At 37.0% G+C, this 17,628-nt stretch overlaps 1 protein-coding gene across 11 annotated transcripts in view; it reads left to right on the forward strand.

Moving 5' to 3' along the window:
* KDM4C (lysine demethylase 4C) overlaps positions 1-17,628 on the forward strand; it is a 309,184-nt gene that overhangs the window by 277,901 nt on the left and 13,655 nt on the right. For all 11 annotated transcript variants that reach the window (XM_046905735.1, XM_040655989.2, XM_015280207.4 and 8 more), the window contains one exon: positions 5,665-5,835. In XM_046905735.1, coding sequence (XP_046761691.1) covers positions 5,665-5,835 — 171 coding nt within the window. The remainder of the gene's footprint in view (positions 1-5,664; positions 5,836-17,628) is intronic.

A 17,628-nucleotide genomic window follows, 5' to 3' on the forward strand; every position in this document is an offset into this window, starting at 1 on the left:
TAGCATACACTTCCCCTAGAAGAGAAAAAAACCCTTTGAAACAGCTATTATTTTGAAAGCTTAGAAATGAAGCACATGCTTGTCTCACTCAACACAATGGTAATAAAGTGAGAGGGATTCCCCCCAGATCTGTAGTGATTTTCACGACCTGTATTTGGTAGTGTCAAAAAGAAAAAAACATGAAGAAATAGTTTCTTCTTTTTGAAGAAACAGAAAAAAAACAAGAAAGATTTTGTGTAGCTGTTTTAAAGTGCTTTTGTGAGTGATAGTCAAATTCAATTGGAAAGAAGCTAAACTCACCTTTTCGAAAAAAAAAATCTGCATTATTTGTTTTTCACTTGGCTCAAATCAACATCAAATGTGCTGAAGAGAAGGAAAAATAGTGTGTGTTTTTTTGTTTGTTTTTCCTCGGACCTGAGTTTGGAAGGGCCAGACATTTTGTTAAGGAGAGTTTTTCTGTGATAATCTTCAGTTAGCTGTGAGTGCGGGGGGTTGAGCCTGGCCGGCTGCTCGTTGCCCACCACACCACTCTCACCTCACCTCCACAGCAGGACAGGGAGAGAAAATAGGACAAAACAGCTCATGGGTAGAGATAAGGGCAGGGAGATTGCTCACCAATTACTGACACAGGCAAAACAGACTTAGCTTGGGGAAGATTAATTTAAGTTACTGCCAATTACTGACAGTGAAGCAGTGAGAACTAAAAGCAAACTAAAAGCACTTTCCTTCCATCCACACTCTTCTTCCTAACCCCCCCAAGCAGTGCAGGGGAATGAGGAATGGAGGCTGCAGTCAGTCCATAGTGCTTTGTTCTCTGCTGCTCCTCCATGGCCACACTCTTCTGCTGCTCCACATGAGGTCCCTCTCACAGGGTGCCATCCTTCGTGCACCAATCCATCTATGCGGGCTTCCCACGGGCAGCATCTCTGATCTGCCATGGGGCAGCTGCTAGGCCCTTCTTACAGAGCCTACCCTTGCAGCCCCCAATACTAACATTATGTAAGCTGAATTGTAATCCATTATAAGGCCAATAGACTGTGGCAAAGGTGTCAAGGATTTATTTATGATCAGTTTTAAATTCTACCTTTTGAATAACCTAATCATGCCTTTAAGGTTTGGAATGTTTGTTATCATTGTTTTCTTGTTATACCTTTCTTAGCTATTGGTTAGTCTTTCATGCAGACATTATATTGCTTTTCACTATTAGGTACAACTGTGCATCCTAATTCTAATGACTTTTTTTTTTTTTTTTTGGTCTATTTTAATTTCCTTGCTTACAAACAGAACAAGGGACATGCAGATTCTCTCTGCAAATCTTTGCAGGAATGAAATACATCTTCTTTTCAGCAAGAACAAATCTCTCCTGGTATTTAGTAGTTCAAAGCACTCCACATAAAGCAAGGATGCTATTTCTCCCCAGTTCAAGGAAACAAAATTACAGTTGTCCAATGTTTCACTAACAAAAGCTCTTGATGTGAATATGTGCCTGAATGCCCAGGGAATATCTTTGATTGCTACTTCCTTCAAGTTTAAAAAAGAACAAACAACACAAAATTCAGCAACCAAGAGGAGCAGGAAAAACTGTGGCATGTATCTATAGCAGTATTGTAATGTAAATCAAGGAAGTTGCTCAACAGGAAACTCGCAAACTTACTATGTGAGATAAAAATGTATTATTACTGATATTAATGTATCTTTTCACCTCAGGCAAGCACTTATTGCAATGATGAAGTGAAATTTTTGTCCAGATAACTCATTGCTGCAGTCTCATACAAATTGTGTTGAAATCATTCTTTGATACATTTTCATAACTCTTTTTCACATTTTCCTTTTGAGTTATCTACGGTATTTTTTCCTAGACTGCTCTTTTAATGTCAGCCATGGAAAATACTTGCAAGTCTTCTGGTGAAAAATCATCATAAAGACAATCAAAAAGAAAAGCCTTAATGTTGCATCCACACAGTGGTGTCAAATGAAGTAAATACACACGTTAAGAGTTTGATTTTTTTTAATGTTGAGATGAAGTTTCAAAAATGTATTATTTAGATACACACAGACTCATATATCTTGTATTTGTTGAAGGTACAGCTTTAGAAATAATACAGTGGTTTGCTAGGAGAAAAGCTGTGTTCTGCAGAATGGTTTGAATTATTTCTGTTGCACTCTATATTAATTTGTTCTTGTAAGTCAGAGTGCAGGTATGCAAAAAAGGCTCTGTGATTTGCTTCCTACAGACAGTAGGTCATGTTTTTTGAATTTTCCATGGTCAAACCACGTTTATTTCTGAGTATGAAATGTGTCCTTCACATCGTTTTTTCATCGCATTGCCAGAACACTTGGAACTACAGTTGAGAATAGGTGTTCCACATGGGCTTATTTTGATTAAACCCCTGTTATACACAAGAAAATGAGAAAAAAATGTTATATGTGACAGTACTGTTGGGGAAAAAGCACCAAAGAATTCATACAAGATTAGCAAAAATAACACTGAAGGTCAGAGAATGTCAGCTGGAAACAAACATATCCGTCTGTGATATTTCATTTTGAAAGTGCAATCAGAAGAGATATCTAGACAGCCTCAGTTACATGCTTGCTTCTGATCTGCTTTAAATTATCATTTGCTATTATTGGACAGTTTTTATCTCTGTAGCATACAGTGACTGTGAAAGGATACTATAAGGGGGAAACTGTAGATCCTTTTTCTGTTGAATACATGTGAATACAGTGGTCATTGCCACTGTCTGCTAACTACTGCCAACTTCAACATTTTCAGGAGACTAGAGGCATGCCATAGGAAGGACAAATGAGTCAAAAATCATGAACTGGCATATTTTTTGAAATGTCATGCATCATTTCTGTGCCCAAATTGCAATTCTGAGGAATGAGCAGAAAATGATGATGGGAGAGTTATGTTTCTCGTGTTCATGTTTCCTTATCAAATAAATCTTTATTGTATTTAAATAAGAATTTTAAGGATCTTCCACTACAAACTGTAGTCAGGGAGGATACCTAGATATTTGGATATCCATTAAGTAACTATATCAGGCTAACTAGCAGTTAGTATTTAATATACATATGTATACATACGTATTTTGTTTAACAAGATTTTTGAGTCCTGACATACAGAAAATGCAGGAGAAAGTCATTTTCCCTCTTATCTTTTTGAGGTTTACAGACAGAAGGAGAGGTTAACTTTTTTTCCATTGCATCTCATTGTTTTCTGTATATCTGTTCCTGTCTTAGTTCATCCTTGGCTTAGGTACTGTTAAAATCATGCTTTTTAAACCACAGCTTTCTCAATAATCTGGTAACTACCACAGCTGTTCCTTTAATCTGATAGACTTACATAACAACTGTCCTTTCTGATCAAAAATGACATTCTTAACATCAATAAATTCTTAGGATTTTCTGACAGGAAATGTTTTCTGGGACATGCAATACGTCGTTGGAGTGTGCTTGTCAATTCTTTTTTCTGGAAAATAAATCAAGAACTCTAACAAGATAACAGACTAACAAATCGTCTCCTTGAGCTAGGATGCATTTCTTTTTCATTCTTATTTGTTCTAATGAGCTTTGGCATTTCTTCTTCAAATATTTTATCATATATAAGCCCATACGGTCTCTTGACATACTGTGTTTTGCCAGTCCATCTTCTCAGAAGAGTTCCATTTTCAAAGTTTTATTCATTTAAACCTTATAATAGGGATATTTTCCTCCGATTATTGTAGTGTACTCTTAAACTTCTACTTCCAGTTGTCTCATATGAATGATTGAACTAATGCACTCCACTATGATTCTGATTTTTTTCAACTGAAGAAACCGAAGTCAAGGATTGTTTGGAAAATGAGCATTTATGTTTACATATGTTTCAAGGTTGGATAAGAAGTGCTAACTGACATGTTAGCACTCCTGTGGCAATAGTAGTAAATGGTTTCTTCTTTCTTCTGCTCCTCTGCAGTTAAACTAAGCAACAGAATTAACTATATAAGTAGCAATATAAAATGGAAAATCCAGGTGAATTGTTTAATACTTTATATATACGATCAAAACACTATTTTGAAGTAAACTTTGGAAACATTATTAGATTTTTCTCTCTGAGGTGAGCTCAGCTAAATCCTCCAAATGCTTATGTCAGGCAGAGTTCTGACACACAAAGATTTAGTGCGCTGTCTCCAGAAATTGCACAGAATACTCCTATTTGGTTTGTCGAAGCAGAGAAGTTTAAAATTTTTAAATCTCAGAAACTGGCGCAAGAAAGAGGCATGACAGTGACTGCAGTCTCCACAAAAGAGGAAGATGTCAGTTATTTTTTTTTCCCCAGATGCATTGATGCTTCTATTAATGTTTGGAATCTAACAAAAATAACATGTGATGTTTTTTGTTCTCCCTTTGATATTAATGCTAAAAAGAGCATTTTCCAGATTCTCCAGAGACACTTTTAGGTTTCTGTATTTATTGAGGAATCCATTGCCTCTGAAGGTTTGAAAAGCAGTTTTAGGTAAATCAGTAGTTATTGTAGCATATGTCGTAAGATTTTTTTCAAGCTGCTTATGTAAGCATTTCTAGTAAAAATAATTAGTGCTTTCTGTATGCTATTGCAGCTGCCCCTTGTCTTTGTATCTTCTACTGTAAGAAAAGTTCATCCAGTCATATGTAGCCAAAGTCACAATTAGTTTGTCCTGCTTAAAGAAATGGACCTTTGTGAGGTAATGAATAGATAATCAAAATTGCAGGGAAGATCTTTCTGTGTTTGACCAGGATAGGAAGCTCTATTAAACAGTGTTATTGTGCTCTTTGTGTCTGTTGTATTTTCCATTGAAAAAAATAAGAGGCAACCTGCATATTTTTTCCTTGTGAAGAACATTGCTTTTTAAGTGGAAAGTTCCAGGGTATACTTCAATTGGAAGTTGATGCTTAACAACTGTCAGCATCATGTGAGCTTCGGAGCATTTGCTGACTTACAAGATTCTATTCTTCTTTTATTTATAAAAACCATTTAAAAACAGTTATTGATGTAGAATTCTTGCATAATTTATCAACCCTACCACGGTTCTGATTGATGTAACTAGCTCTGTTGAATGCAAAGTGAAAAATGAGAAAAAATGATTGGTACTGATATACTAAATGAGTAAGTGAAGAGCGATCAGTGCTGTCTGATGTCTTCAAGCAAATGTTCTGCACAGTACTAGTTAAGAAGTTCCTCAGATAGACTCCTGTGGACAGCTCTGACATGAGCTGGAGATGCATTAAATTTTTCTGTCCCATTCAGAAAATAGCAAAGTAATTATGAGAAATCATGTCACAATACAAGACTTAAAAAAAACCTTCTAAAACAAGCAAGACCACAGCCTAACTTTGCCATGCTTCGAGAACTTCAAAGAAAGTGTACAAATTCTGCTAATTAATATTCTTTCTCTACTGTGAAATGGTGAGAGGTATAAACTGAAAAGATATTTTTGAGTGCTGTAATTTGTTGTTCTTGAGATGCTGTTTGTTTTCTCATAAAATTAAAAACTTTGTTAAATTTGTACAATCATGATGGTACGGAGCAATTTTGCATTTAATGTTTCTTTATTGAGGGTTATTTTTCTTTCAGTTTTAACATTGATACAATTCTGATGAGTAAGCTGGTATTTAAAAATTACTTCTAATTTTTTTTTCAAGAGAACTAAAACATGTGAGAAGACCATTACAGTTGGGCAGACGGTCATCGCAAAACACAGGAATACAAGATACTACAGCTGCAGAGTCATTGGAGTGACATCACAGCTTTTCTATGAAGTCATGTTTGATGATGGCTCTTTTAGTCGGGATACTTTTCCTGAAGACATCGTGGTAAGTACTTCCTTAGATAACAGTTCTTTTTGAGGGGTTGGTTTGTTTTGCTATTCACCTTTTGTTTTTGAAGATTAGAGAGCTGGAACATCTTGAACTACTTCTTCTGACCTTGAGGAGATAATATTGTAATGTTTGGTTTGTGTTTGTTACTTTTACTGCTGAGATTGATTCTTTTTCTAATGGGCTTCCAAATAGTGGTTGTTCTAATTAGTCTTTGCCATTTGACCAAATGTATCAGAAGTAATCTTACAAAGCCTTTTAATTAAATAAGAAATATGTACTTAATAAAGGAGATGAGAGAGGGAGTTCCATGTATCCTTATCTGTCTCTCAGAGATAACTTGTAAAAATTCCTTGCTGAATAGAAAAATCCTGCTGTGATGGGAAGAATAGCTCTCATGAATCAGTTCTAACAACTTGTTTACACCTTCTGATGTTTAGCTTGTGAGATTACATTATTAATGATAAAAATCATCAGGGAGGAGAATGTGTAGTTTACTGCATTTCCAAAAAACAGTTGAGATTTTTATTTCCCTAATGCACTTATATAAACTGCCATGTTTTTCAGAACTGTTAAGGACCACATTGTGAACTTAGCAGATCTGAACAGAATTTGCAAACCATTGTGAAAATACTTCTTTTCCCTCCTCATTTACAATGAGCAGATTGGATGATAACATTTGTTCTGTTCATCAGGTGCTTTGTGATGATTGTGCTGCAGTGTGACTGATCGTTTTTTAACCTTCATGCATGTCTGAGGCTTCTTTATGCTGAGCTTATTTTCTGGTGTACCTCCAGATAAATCTCTAGAAGTTAGAGCCTCCAGGCTGTACTGGCTTGCAGAAGTGCTTTGTGTTGCCAAACTGGTTTTACTTTGCCCTGTGCGGAGGTGGAGAGTCTGGCGTACACACCAGTGCATAAGAATATATACCTTCTTAGTATATGCTCCAGAGGTTCGGGTTCCTCTATGTTCCTCTACTGTAAAGATGTCTTTGAGCTATTCTGTTTTCTGTAGGCCTAATGTTTTCCTGGAGGTAGCATTAGCTGACAGATAGCATCGGTGGAAATGATACTGTTGTTGTTAGAAGCTTCATAGTTATTGAAAAGTTGTTTGCCTTTTGAAAATATGGCATTTTGAAAGGGTACATTTCAGAGTAGTGTATGGGGATTGAGCTGTATGCCTCCCACTGCTGTTAATAGAAAACAGTTAGCAATTCCCTGCTACGTGTCTTTGAAAATGTATCCTTTAATTTGAAACACTCTGAAAGGCTCCATTAATGATCAAACTTTTGATTTAGGATGATCAAGATATTAAGCAAATGTGGCTGTACTGTTATTAGAAACCCCTCTTTTGTGTATGCCTGCATCATGGTATGACAGAGATGAGAAACTGCTTGCCACCCTAGTGGGGTATTCTGATCTCGAGCTAAGAATAAATGTAATCAGGTCTGGATATGCCTCAGTGCTTCCTAGATAGTGGATGAACAACATATAATTGTTTGATGGAAACACCAAACGAATTTCACATTCCTTAGAGAAATCTTGTTGTGTTTTCATTAGATAATATACCTGCAGCCGTTACTGGAAGGGAGAAAAAAAAATGCTTTTTCTTCTGCCTGGACTAAAACTTGCTAATCCATGCAATGTGCGTATCAGGTGTTAGTGCCGCCGGGAGGACTTATTCATCAAATCTGGTGTGAAAGCAATGTTGCTGCCTATTGAAGAACTTATTTTTCTAATCTGTTTTCACTTTTCAACTAGCTCACAAAGATAGCAGCAGCTTTCTGCTTTCCCACTATATGCTGAATCCTCTACATAATTTCAGCTCAGCTCACAATAGACCACAATTCCAGTGTTCAGACACAGTGATTTATTTTTAAGAAGAAAAACAGGGAGCAGGGAAATTTCAGTCTCAAAGCTTCTTGAAACTGTTTGCATGTAAGCATTCAATAACTTCCAAAGCAGGGTGTACATTGTTCTGTTCTCATATGTATTTTTTACTGTTTGCATTCACATTTACTACATAGATCAGGATTTATTAGTTATAGGTGTTAGATATATAGATTCCTTTTATTTCAAGCTGTCGCTTGTACTGTGTTTGATTTCTGCCTCGTCAGAATTTCTTTGGCTAATCACTCCTCAATTACAGTGTTGAAACCTATTAGACAGCATTTTGGTGTGCTAAGAAGCCAGCTTTCCCTCAATCTGGTAAGTGTTAGAGGATGCAAAGAGGTGTCTACGGATACACATTTTCTGACAGAAACAGCGGGACAGCTTCTTTAAATGACAGAAAGACTGCAGTGAAGGGATAGTATGTGATATCTTAAAGGATGTGAGATGGCAGCTGCGGCAGTTACCTTAACCGCGCCAACATGCAAGGGTGGAATGCATATGCTGCAGCCCTGAGTAACTGCTTCCGAGAAATAACAAGCATGACACTTGCTACTTCTTGAAGGACTGATGTACTCTAGCTTGTCACACAGCTGCTAGTTCAGCACTAGGAGGAATTCTGTCCATCTCAACAGGACAGATGTCAGTGTATTAATTCCGCATCAGGAAATATATCAGGTCTTTGGCCTGGTCAATTCTTTTTCATGCCTGTTGGTCATATCTTCAGTGGTACAGCTTGGCAATTTGCTGTAAATTAATATTCTTAGTCAGATTTATTTAACTGTTTACTTATTTATTTGCTTTTCTATATATTGTAGCTGTCAACAATGCTTACCAGCAAGTATAACTGCACACACACACACGTATATATGCATACATGTAACTTGAAATTAGAGCTAAGGATGCAGTTGTTCCTATGTTTTTTATGTTATTGAAATCTCAGCTAAACAAGGAGGTCTTGCAGTATTCTTGACTGGGGAAAGAAAGGTCTCAGCAAATTATATTTATTCCAAGGAAGAGAAGAGGTTACAGATAAACATGCTTTGCCAAAAGTGAGTCTGTGGGTATGTCTGATTACAGGAGAGGTGAGCAGATCTCTCCTGAACTGCCAGACATTGTTTCAGGCCATATGCCTCACTAAATACTGTGGTTCTCCAGTTGCCATTTTACTCAGAATTGTTTGCTGTCATGCTTTCACCTTGTGGCTGTCAAGCAAACTAGGTGAATAAAAATAAGAGTACTTACTCATTCTGTCTGTGACACATCCACACTGTGTTTTAGTTTACCATCAAGTTTATAAATCTAGGGATTCTCCACACAGATTGTAAGCTGATCTGTAGGTTGTCATGCCTACAACCCAGAATGGACTTTACTGATTAAAAGCAATAAATTGAATACCATCCAGTTGTGGTTTAATCCTGGGAGGTAGCTAAGCACCAAACAGCCACTCATTCACTGTCCCCAGAGGGGATTGGGAAGGGAATTGGAAGGGCCGAAGTGTGAAAAATCCTAGAATGAGACAAAGGCAGTTTACAAAGTAAAGCAAAAGCTGTGTGTGCAAGCAAAACAAGCCAAGAAGTTAATTCACTGCTTCCCACAGGCAGGTAGATAGATACTCAGGCACTCCTAGGGAAGCAGGGCTCATCACATGAAAATTTCTTGGGAAGACAAACACTGTCGATCACAATATGCCCTCGTTCTTCCTTCTGCAGCTCAGCTTTTGCTGCAGAGCTTGGCATTGTGTGCTATGGAGTATCCACATGGTCATTTTGGGCCAGCTGTCCTGGCTGTGTCTCCTCCCAGCTTCTTGTGCTTCTCCAGCATCCTGGCATGAAGAAGAGCAGAAGAGGCAGAAGCATCCTTGGCTCTGTGGAAGCAGTGCTCTGCAACAGCTCTCACGTAGCTGTGTTATTAGCACTGTTTCATAAAAAATCCAGAGGAGAACATCATATGAGCCTCTGTGACAAAAATGATCTCTGCCAGCCAAAACCCTGACACATCCTAAATGCTGTTTCAGCTCACGGAATGTTGCTGTAAATGTTTGTTACAAGCAATAGCATCTTGAGGGATGCGGAAGTGAGGTGTGTATGATCAGGTGTTTGGAGATATATATTCTGGAGTCCATGAGTTTGTTTTTCAGACCATGTTATGAAAGGTCTTGATAAAATGCCATAATTTTACTACTAAGAAATTGTTAAGGTGTAGTTTAAGACAGCATCTCTACTACACCTGTCAAAAGCAGGAACAAGGAAGTTTTGCATGTCTAGCTGGTTTATCTAATATGTAGCTTGATTTGTGTGTTTTGGGTCTGGCACTGTTTTCTGATGCACCCACAATGATATGTGGAAAACTTAACCTTCATCAGCAGAATTACATTGATACTAATTTAAGTATCTTCTTAGAGTAGTGCACCCAAGAGAGCCTTTGCCATCAGGAGGACAGTGTAGATTATGCTCTCTTTTTGTGCCTGTCAATACTTTAAAATCACCATTATCAGAAAAGGGAAGAACAGGACTATTTAGAACTCTGACAGCTGAAGTACATCACTGAAATTATCAAGAAGGCTACAACTTTTCACAGCTTGCTCCTAAACTTCACAGAACCTAAAATTATAATCTTCTTTCTTTGTAATAAATTTGAGCTCATTTTAGTTACTAGTATTTGAAGGAAGACCTGCCAGAATAATAGCAGTGTAATTTGAGAAGCTATTTAAAAAAATACTTTTCTCAGTCAGAGACTCTCTTTGCAATTCTCTACCTCAGTCCCTGCTGACAAATGCTCACTTTACACCTCTACAAAATTATGAAATGAAAGCTTCAGTAACTCATGACCCACACTCCAGTGTATACATATACTGTGTGCATAGGCTTGCCAATTATCTTTTCTTTCTTGCTGAATATGGACTTACTGATATTCTGAACGATCCTTTCTACCTTATATGTCTTCCAGGAGTCTGAAGTTGTATAGGCATCTATTATCTTGGAAGTTGCCCAAGATGAGGCGACATAGTATAGGTGTAGGGGTAAGAATACAGATTGTCCTGGGGATATTATTGTAAGGCTGCTGAGAGACAGAACAAATTTGCTTCATCCTCCTTTGAGATACAGAACCAATGGGATTTAGCTGGGCAGTTCTTCAGAAATTATTTCCTCTACAGGCAGGCTGAAGAGAACATCAATTTAAACCTGCAGTGTGCGGTTAGGTTGGTGAGACTTTTTGCATGTGTAGGGAAAAAAAAGGTAGTGCTTTGGGGCCTTTGAATGTCAGTGCTTGGCTTATAGCTTCAAGAAAAAAGTCTTACTTCTTTACTACTGACATTATCTGTCTGTGACAAGTGGCTTTCAGTGGTGCAATAAATGCTGGCATAGTTCAGAAAAAAAAAAAAAAGGCGGTTTTCCTTCATTTCTGAATTTGTTGGGAAATGAGGCCTGTGGAAGAAAGTAACAATTAGGAAGAAGCTTACAGTGGTCAGGCATAGAGATTCAGAGCTCAAGATTATGTCTGCAGGACTGTGGATGGATTAAGTGTGAACACTTAATAAGCTTCTCAATTTACATATGTTAGTACATGTGTGGCTACTGATTTTGAAACAATGTACTGCTTGGACAAGTGACATTTGGAAGCAGTGTGTTGACTGTGTTGATTTCCACATAGACAGAAAAATAGAGGGCTTGTGTCTGGCTCTGGTAATCTCATAAGGATGCAGTGTCCTACAGATCGGACTTGTGTAACTTTCTTCCCCATAAATCTTGTCTGGCATTATTAACGACAGAACTCCCGACTGGTTTAAAGTAGTTTCTTTTCTGGGTTTCCTTTCTCCTTTTACCTCTCTTGCCTACCTGTTCAAATCAAACCCCTAAATGATAGTGCAGTCTTTTTATCTGCGAAAGATCCACTAGATTTCTGATAGAGAATAATAGAATATTGTTCACTTTTATTATACTGACATTTAACTGTACAGTGGCCAAGGAAATGAAAACATTTGAATTGATACTCATTCTATGCAATCTTCAGATACTTTGGATGTGCTCCAGCATCATCAGCACCTGCAATTTCTGAGAACGTAAAGGATAGAGAACAAGAGGCTAGATTGTGTTTGGTATAAATGTAGTCAAAAATTTCTCAGGACTAGGTGAACAATGTAGGAAAAGAGATATGATTAATTATAATAGGTTTACCAGCTTTAAAAAATGTGAGACAACATTGAGCTAAATGCTGCACTACTCATGTTCAACTTGTTCAATTATATTATTTTTCAGCATTGTAAACATATCTGCTATACAGGTGAACTTGCTACTCGGCAATTTTTACAATGTGAACTTTGGCAGGCACATCTGAAAAATTCTGGAAAGTACATTTGAAAGTCGTGTGAACCATCTCTGAAGAGGAAATTTGGGTTTCTCTTTTGAATTCTTTTTTTGTTTTAAATCTGTTGAAAACATGTCAAAAAGTTACATGTATATGTTTTCTGAAAAACTGATGTCACTTTTTTTCACTTTTTTTTTTTTTAATTGTGAACTTCTGCACTTGATTTGCAAGTGCTGATACAGATTATGCTGTGCTTTACAAATACAAGTCATTATTTGTCACTTCTGAATACGAACAGTAATGAATTCCTGTTTTTAATGCTGTGGTCTTGAAATCAAGAGCTTGAAAGAGCTTGTGGTCTTGAAATTCAGTAAGTTGAAATCAAACTCTTTGAAAAGTAGAAGAGAGGTACCTTCCAAGTGGAGGCTTTCATTCCATCTTGTAATTCCTGAAGCTGCAGAGCATTAAAATATGCAGTAGCTTATTTCTAACATGAAATTTGTTGTACAGTACTATAACTGTTGTTGATTTAACTGAGATATTTTCACTTTATAATAGAAAACAGAAATGTTTTTTTCTGCAGTTTTTGCTTTTTGTTAGTTTCCTGTTACAGTAGCAAGATAATAGATAAGCATAAGAATTGAATACAGTATAGATTAAGAGCAAATTAAATCTTAAAATGTAAGTATTATCTTCATACAATTTCCTATGTGTAATGTCTATTCCACTTTCTAACACAGTGCTTTACAGAACCTTATCAATACAGAACTTACATGAATTGATGGTAATGTCACAGCTGAGCAGAAGAAACAAAATGGAAGATAATCTATTATTTTGTGGTTTAAGATTAAATGTCTGGCTTTGCAGTGAAGCAGCTGAGAAACAGAAATGCACTGAAATGTTTATTGTATTTGCAAAAGTGAGTGTCTGTCTGTATCCAGCACCATGATGAACACCACTATCTTGAGCATGTGGGGCACAACAAAATATCTGGAATCAGATAGGAATCACAGATCAAGTGGGAATTTAGGATGAGGGAGCAGCATTATTTGCCTTTCCAGCTTTTTTCTGAGGTAACCAGTAATTGTAGGATTTTCATATCTGGCAAATTACACTATTTGTTGTATATTTCAGAAGTAGGTTATTTCCCACCTTGCCCTCTCACTGGAGGGAGAAAATAATGGCTGGAACAGAATATAAAATTCTCATAGTCCTCTGAGTGCAATAGATTTACTAGGAAGCTTAAGCCTTTAGATCCTTACTTGTCTCCAGTTTTGTGCTCCTTAGGGAAAGAGAGACATGAACATACTGGAGAGAGTACAACAAAAGGTCACCAGGTTGATGAGCATCTTTTCCATTATGGAAGACTGGGAGAGCTGGGACTGTTCAACCTAGAGAATAGAAAAAAATAGTAATTCTGTTGATGTATATAGGTACCTGAAGTGTGCAGAGAGAGCTGGGCTCTTTGCAGTGGTGCCTAATGACCAGATAAGAGGCAGTGGGCACAGACTGAAATGGAAGAGGCCCTTCCTGAACATCAGGAAATGCTACACTTTTTCTTTTTTGATTTGACGTTGACTGAGCAATGCCAGAGGCTGTACTGAGAAGTTATGGAGTCTCCCACCTCAGAGATCTTCAAAACTGCCTGGACATTGTCCTGGGCACCCTTCTCTGGGTTTCCCTGCCAGACCAAAGGGATTGGACCACTTTGTGATTCTGTAGTATATGTAATATGAGTGGCTAGGAAATAGGTGGATATGGTAGGATTCACGTAACTGTTGCAAGGTTTCTCCATTGCACAAAGGAGACCATGTACTTCAGTTGAGCAGAGTCAAACACCCTGATGTGTTTGCCAGTTTCACTTTCACACTGCTCTAACGAGACAATGAGTTTTGTTTTCTAGAGCATTTTGTACCCCACAGTAAGACTTCCTCACTCTCCTTTGTTTTGCACTTTATTTTGATGCCCGGTACCACCGTGGACATCCTAAGCTGTGTTCTATATCAGAGGCTAGAATTACAGTCTTTTGGGCAATTCTGTATCTCTCAGTTAGCATTATTCATGAATATGCATTATTGCTGAAAGACTATGTAGAACTATGTAAGACTGAAAAGACTATGCATTGCTGAAAGACTATGTGGCTGAAATAGTAAATTTCTAAGCTGCATATAAAGTAAAAAAAAATTGGCATATTAAGGAATGCATGATTCAATTTGACTTCTAGTTTCCCTTTAGTGAAAAATATATTCACTTTGTAAGAGAAGAATCAGCAACATTTTAAGGACAACATAATATGCATGAGTTCAAAGTATTTTTATATCATGAGGTCTGTGATCCAATGCTAAATTTGTTGAATTACAGTAACTATTCTGTTAATCTGGTGATTTCATTGAATTTATACCAATTCAAAACCAGAATTGCACTCCTGGGAATCAGGCCTGCTCTTTCAAATGCTAATGCACTGTGTAAATTGCTGTTCCTGTTTAGATAAAATTCTGACTGTGGCAAATTAGCTACCACTATCCTTTTCATTCAAATTGTCTTGGAACATATGAAACCTAATTTTGTGTTTCTAAAAATTTGCATGAGTACTGTATACTATCAGTTTCTCAAAGAAAAACAGTTTGACAGTCTTTTGACATCAGCAGTTGATTTCAGAGAGCTTCTACAGTTCTTTGTCTTCACTTCCGCTTTAATAGTGTTGGTAGATACATTCACTGTTTTCAGCTGCAGTATGCTATTTGTCTGTATGACAAGCTTTTCTAAATCAGAGGTGCTGTTATAATCACACTGGTCGTGCTCCTTATAAAACAATTACTGGTAAGCATGACTGTGGGAGCTTAATCACTAGCACTAAAGTTGAAAGTTAATGTTAGTTGAAATAACATAAGCAGAGGAGACAACTTGTATTAAGTGCCTTTGCAGAATGGCCTTGGGGACATTTCAGCTCTGACGTCAGGACTGAGCAGAGGTACAGGGAAGGCACCTTTCCTGCTCTGCCCCGGAAACCTTGTTCTCTCAAGGGTTTGTACAGCGGTAGCTAACTCTTAATGACAACTTGTTCACCACGTGTTCAGTTCCTCTGCATTCTTTCCTGTTCAAACAGTCTTCACATATTAGTGCAGAGAGCACTATATCTCATGGCAGGTATCCTAGCAGCAGTGAATTGGGTTAGTAAATTAAATTCAGTTCGTAATTTGAAAGGGGAGAATTTAGGTAGGACTAACTGGAGTCAGTGGAAACATCATTTCTGTGCAGTAGCCCAATGGTTAGGCTAAGGTTGTTCATACTTTTTTTCATGTTGTGATTCTGGAAATGAGAAATCCAGCTGAAGTCTTATCAATTGAAATGAGATGTAGTAAGCATGCTCTGTCTGTGCTGTCAGAAGTAACAGTTTCCACTGAAGTTTCTAAAATTCTACAATTAATGCCCATTTTGCTATGAAATATATTTCAGTTCCTCCAGAATAAGAGGGCAACAGTGTTGGTTATCAAGTTCTGGAGACTATGGATAAATTTCAAGTTATTTTTACAGAAACCAGGTATTTTTTTTAATGTAAAAGCTCAAATGAGAGAGTATTTTGGCTTCCTCCATACAAATAGTTGATAGAGAGAGGGTGATATTAAAGTTTGAGACATTCTTCTGGATTTGAGTATGAAGGAGGTGATAAGAGAGTTTCTATTGGACAGTTTCTATTTCACAATTTGATTTTAACAGTGTGTGTGAATTTGCAAACACAAATTAAGTGTTAGTATGTAAAATAAAAGTGAGATAAGCAAAATAGGAAGGCCAGGTTTATTGCAATTAGAGAGTCTGATTTAGCTATATTTCATCTTTTTAGTATCTGTTTCTCTTTGATCTTTGAAACCTCAGGGCTAGATTATCTGCTTTCAGTCTTCCAGGAGGAGGATTAGAATATTGTACCTTAACCCCTATGAATGAGGCATGGAACAATATGTATCATCAGGCACAGTGGAGTCTGAAGCCAGACTACTGCTTACCTCTGCCTTTGGCCATTCCTTCTCAACAAGTGTCATGACAACAGCATAGTGGGGTTCAAGAGCCTTCTCATACAGAAGGCAGCAGCACAAAAAAATTGATTCTCATGCTGCCTTCATGTAAGACTGCAGTTGACTGATTGGAGTGTCTTCCTGGAGGGTTTTGATGTCTTCTGGTACAGAAATAATGAGTAACTTCAAAGTACAAAAATATATTCATCTAAGCTAATTGATACAAATATTTTGCATTGTCAAGCTTTGAGCTAACAGTCAAACAGTCTTCAAACGGATAGCATCTGGGAAGAATAATGCCAGCCTGATTCTGTCTATATTTTTTAAAATTCCATACTATTCCTTTACCAGTAATCAAAATTATTTATACAACTTTTGTATATTTCATTCTTTTGCTGTGTTACAGAATCATCCAGCAAGACTAGTATTATAAGTATGTGATAGCTCACAAAACCTCTTGCAAGAGCCACATGTACCCACTTTAGCCTTGCATAGTTCATATCAATTATAGTGCCACTGGTATTTCACTAGAATTTTAATAAACAATGAGGCATTTTCGGCTTTGTTTCCAAAACAAAGCAAATTAGCACACAAAGCACAGAAATGTCAAGAAGATGGAGAAAATTTTGCTAAGTGACATGGAGAAAAATGCTGTGATTAAAATACAATTTAAACAACAAAAAAATATTTTATTTAGAATACAGTCTAAAGCGTAGAGATTTGAAAAATACCAAGAGTTCAGCGCTGTGCCTACTAGTATAACAGATAGGCAATTCTGTTAGTGTTGAGGAAAATAAAATTGGAGTTGCTGAGATTCATGTGATAGGAATGATTCAGTTAGGAAATAAGGGGGTGTCCTCATGATTATGTTTGCTGTCATGGTTAATGCTTGTTTACATTTTGATGCTCCACGCTGTGTGGATTTTGTAGAAATACCCTAATGGGAAGTGCGTAGAAGAAAGTTATGTGTATAGCAGCCTTTAAAATGCTCTAACAAGATGCAGAAGAACGAATGGTTCAGAGCAAGAAGAGGCTATTCTATATGTTGAAAGGACATATCTAATAAAAAAACCTAAGTTATACCAGTTCATAAATGTAAACCTTGGTTTTGTGTAATAGTGAAGCAGAAAACAATAGATGTTTATTCATACAGGATACAGGTTGGTGGTGAATATGTATAAACTTAAAGAGTGAACTACTCACAGATGATATTCCCATTTTATACTGTATAAAATAGACTGATTTTTTCTTCTTCAGTATCTTTACAAATGTTTGGGCTTATTTTTGCAAACAATGAAAAATCTTATCTTCCTTTTCTAGTTATATATATCTGAATTTTTTAGGACTGTGTTCAGGGAAAACTGGTCTCCAGTAATATTAATCAGCTGAAGAGGTTGTCACTTATTGATTGGAAATATATTTTGCATTGCAATATTTAATTCTGCTCTTCCCTTCTAAGCTCACTGTAGGAGCACAGCTGTGAGAACTGAGTTTAGTAGTTTCCTTCAGAAAGTGTTCTGATCTGATCAAGATGGAAATTGATTTCCTTCATCCTGATAGAAGTTCCACAGAATGTTCCTGCG

This window comes from Gallus gallus, chromosome Z, assembly GCF_016699485.2.
Source record: "Gallus gallus isolate bGalGal1 chromosome Z, bGalGal1.mat.broiler.GRCg7b, whole genome shotgun sequence".
Taxonomy (NCBI): Eukaryota; Metazoa; Chordata; class Aves; order Galliformes; family Phasianidae; genus Gallus; species Gallus gallus.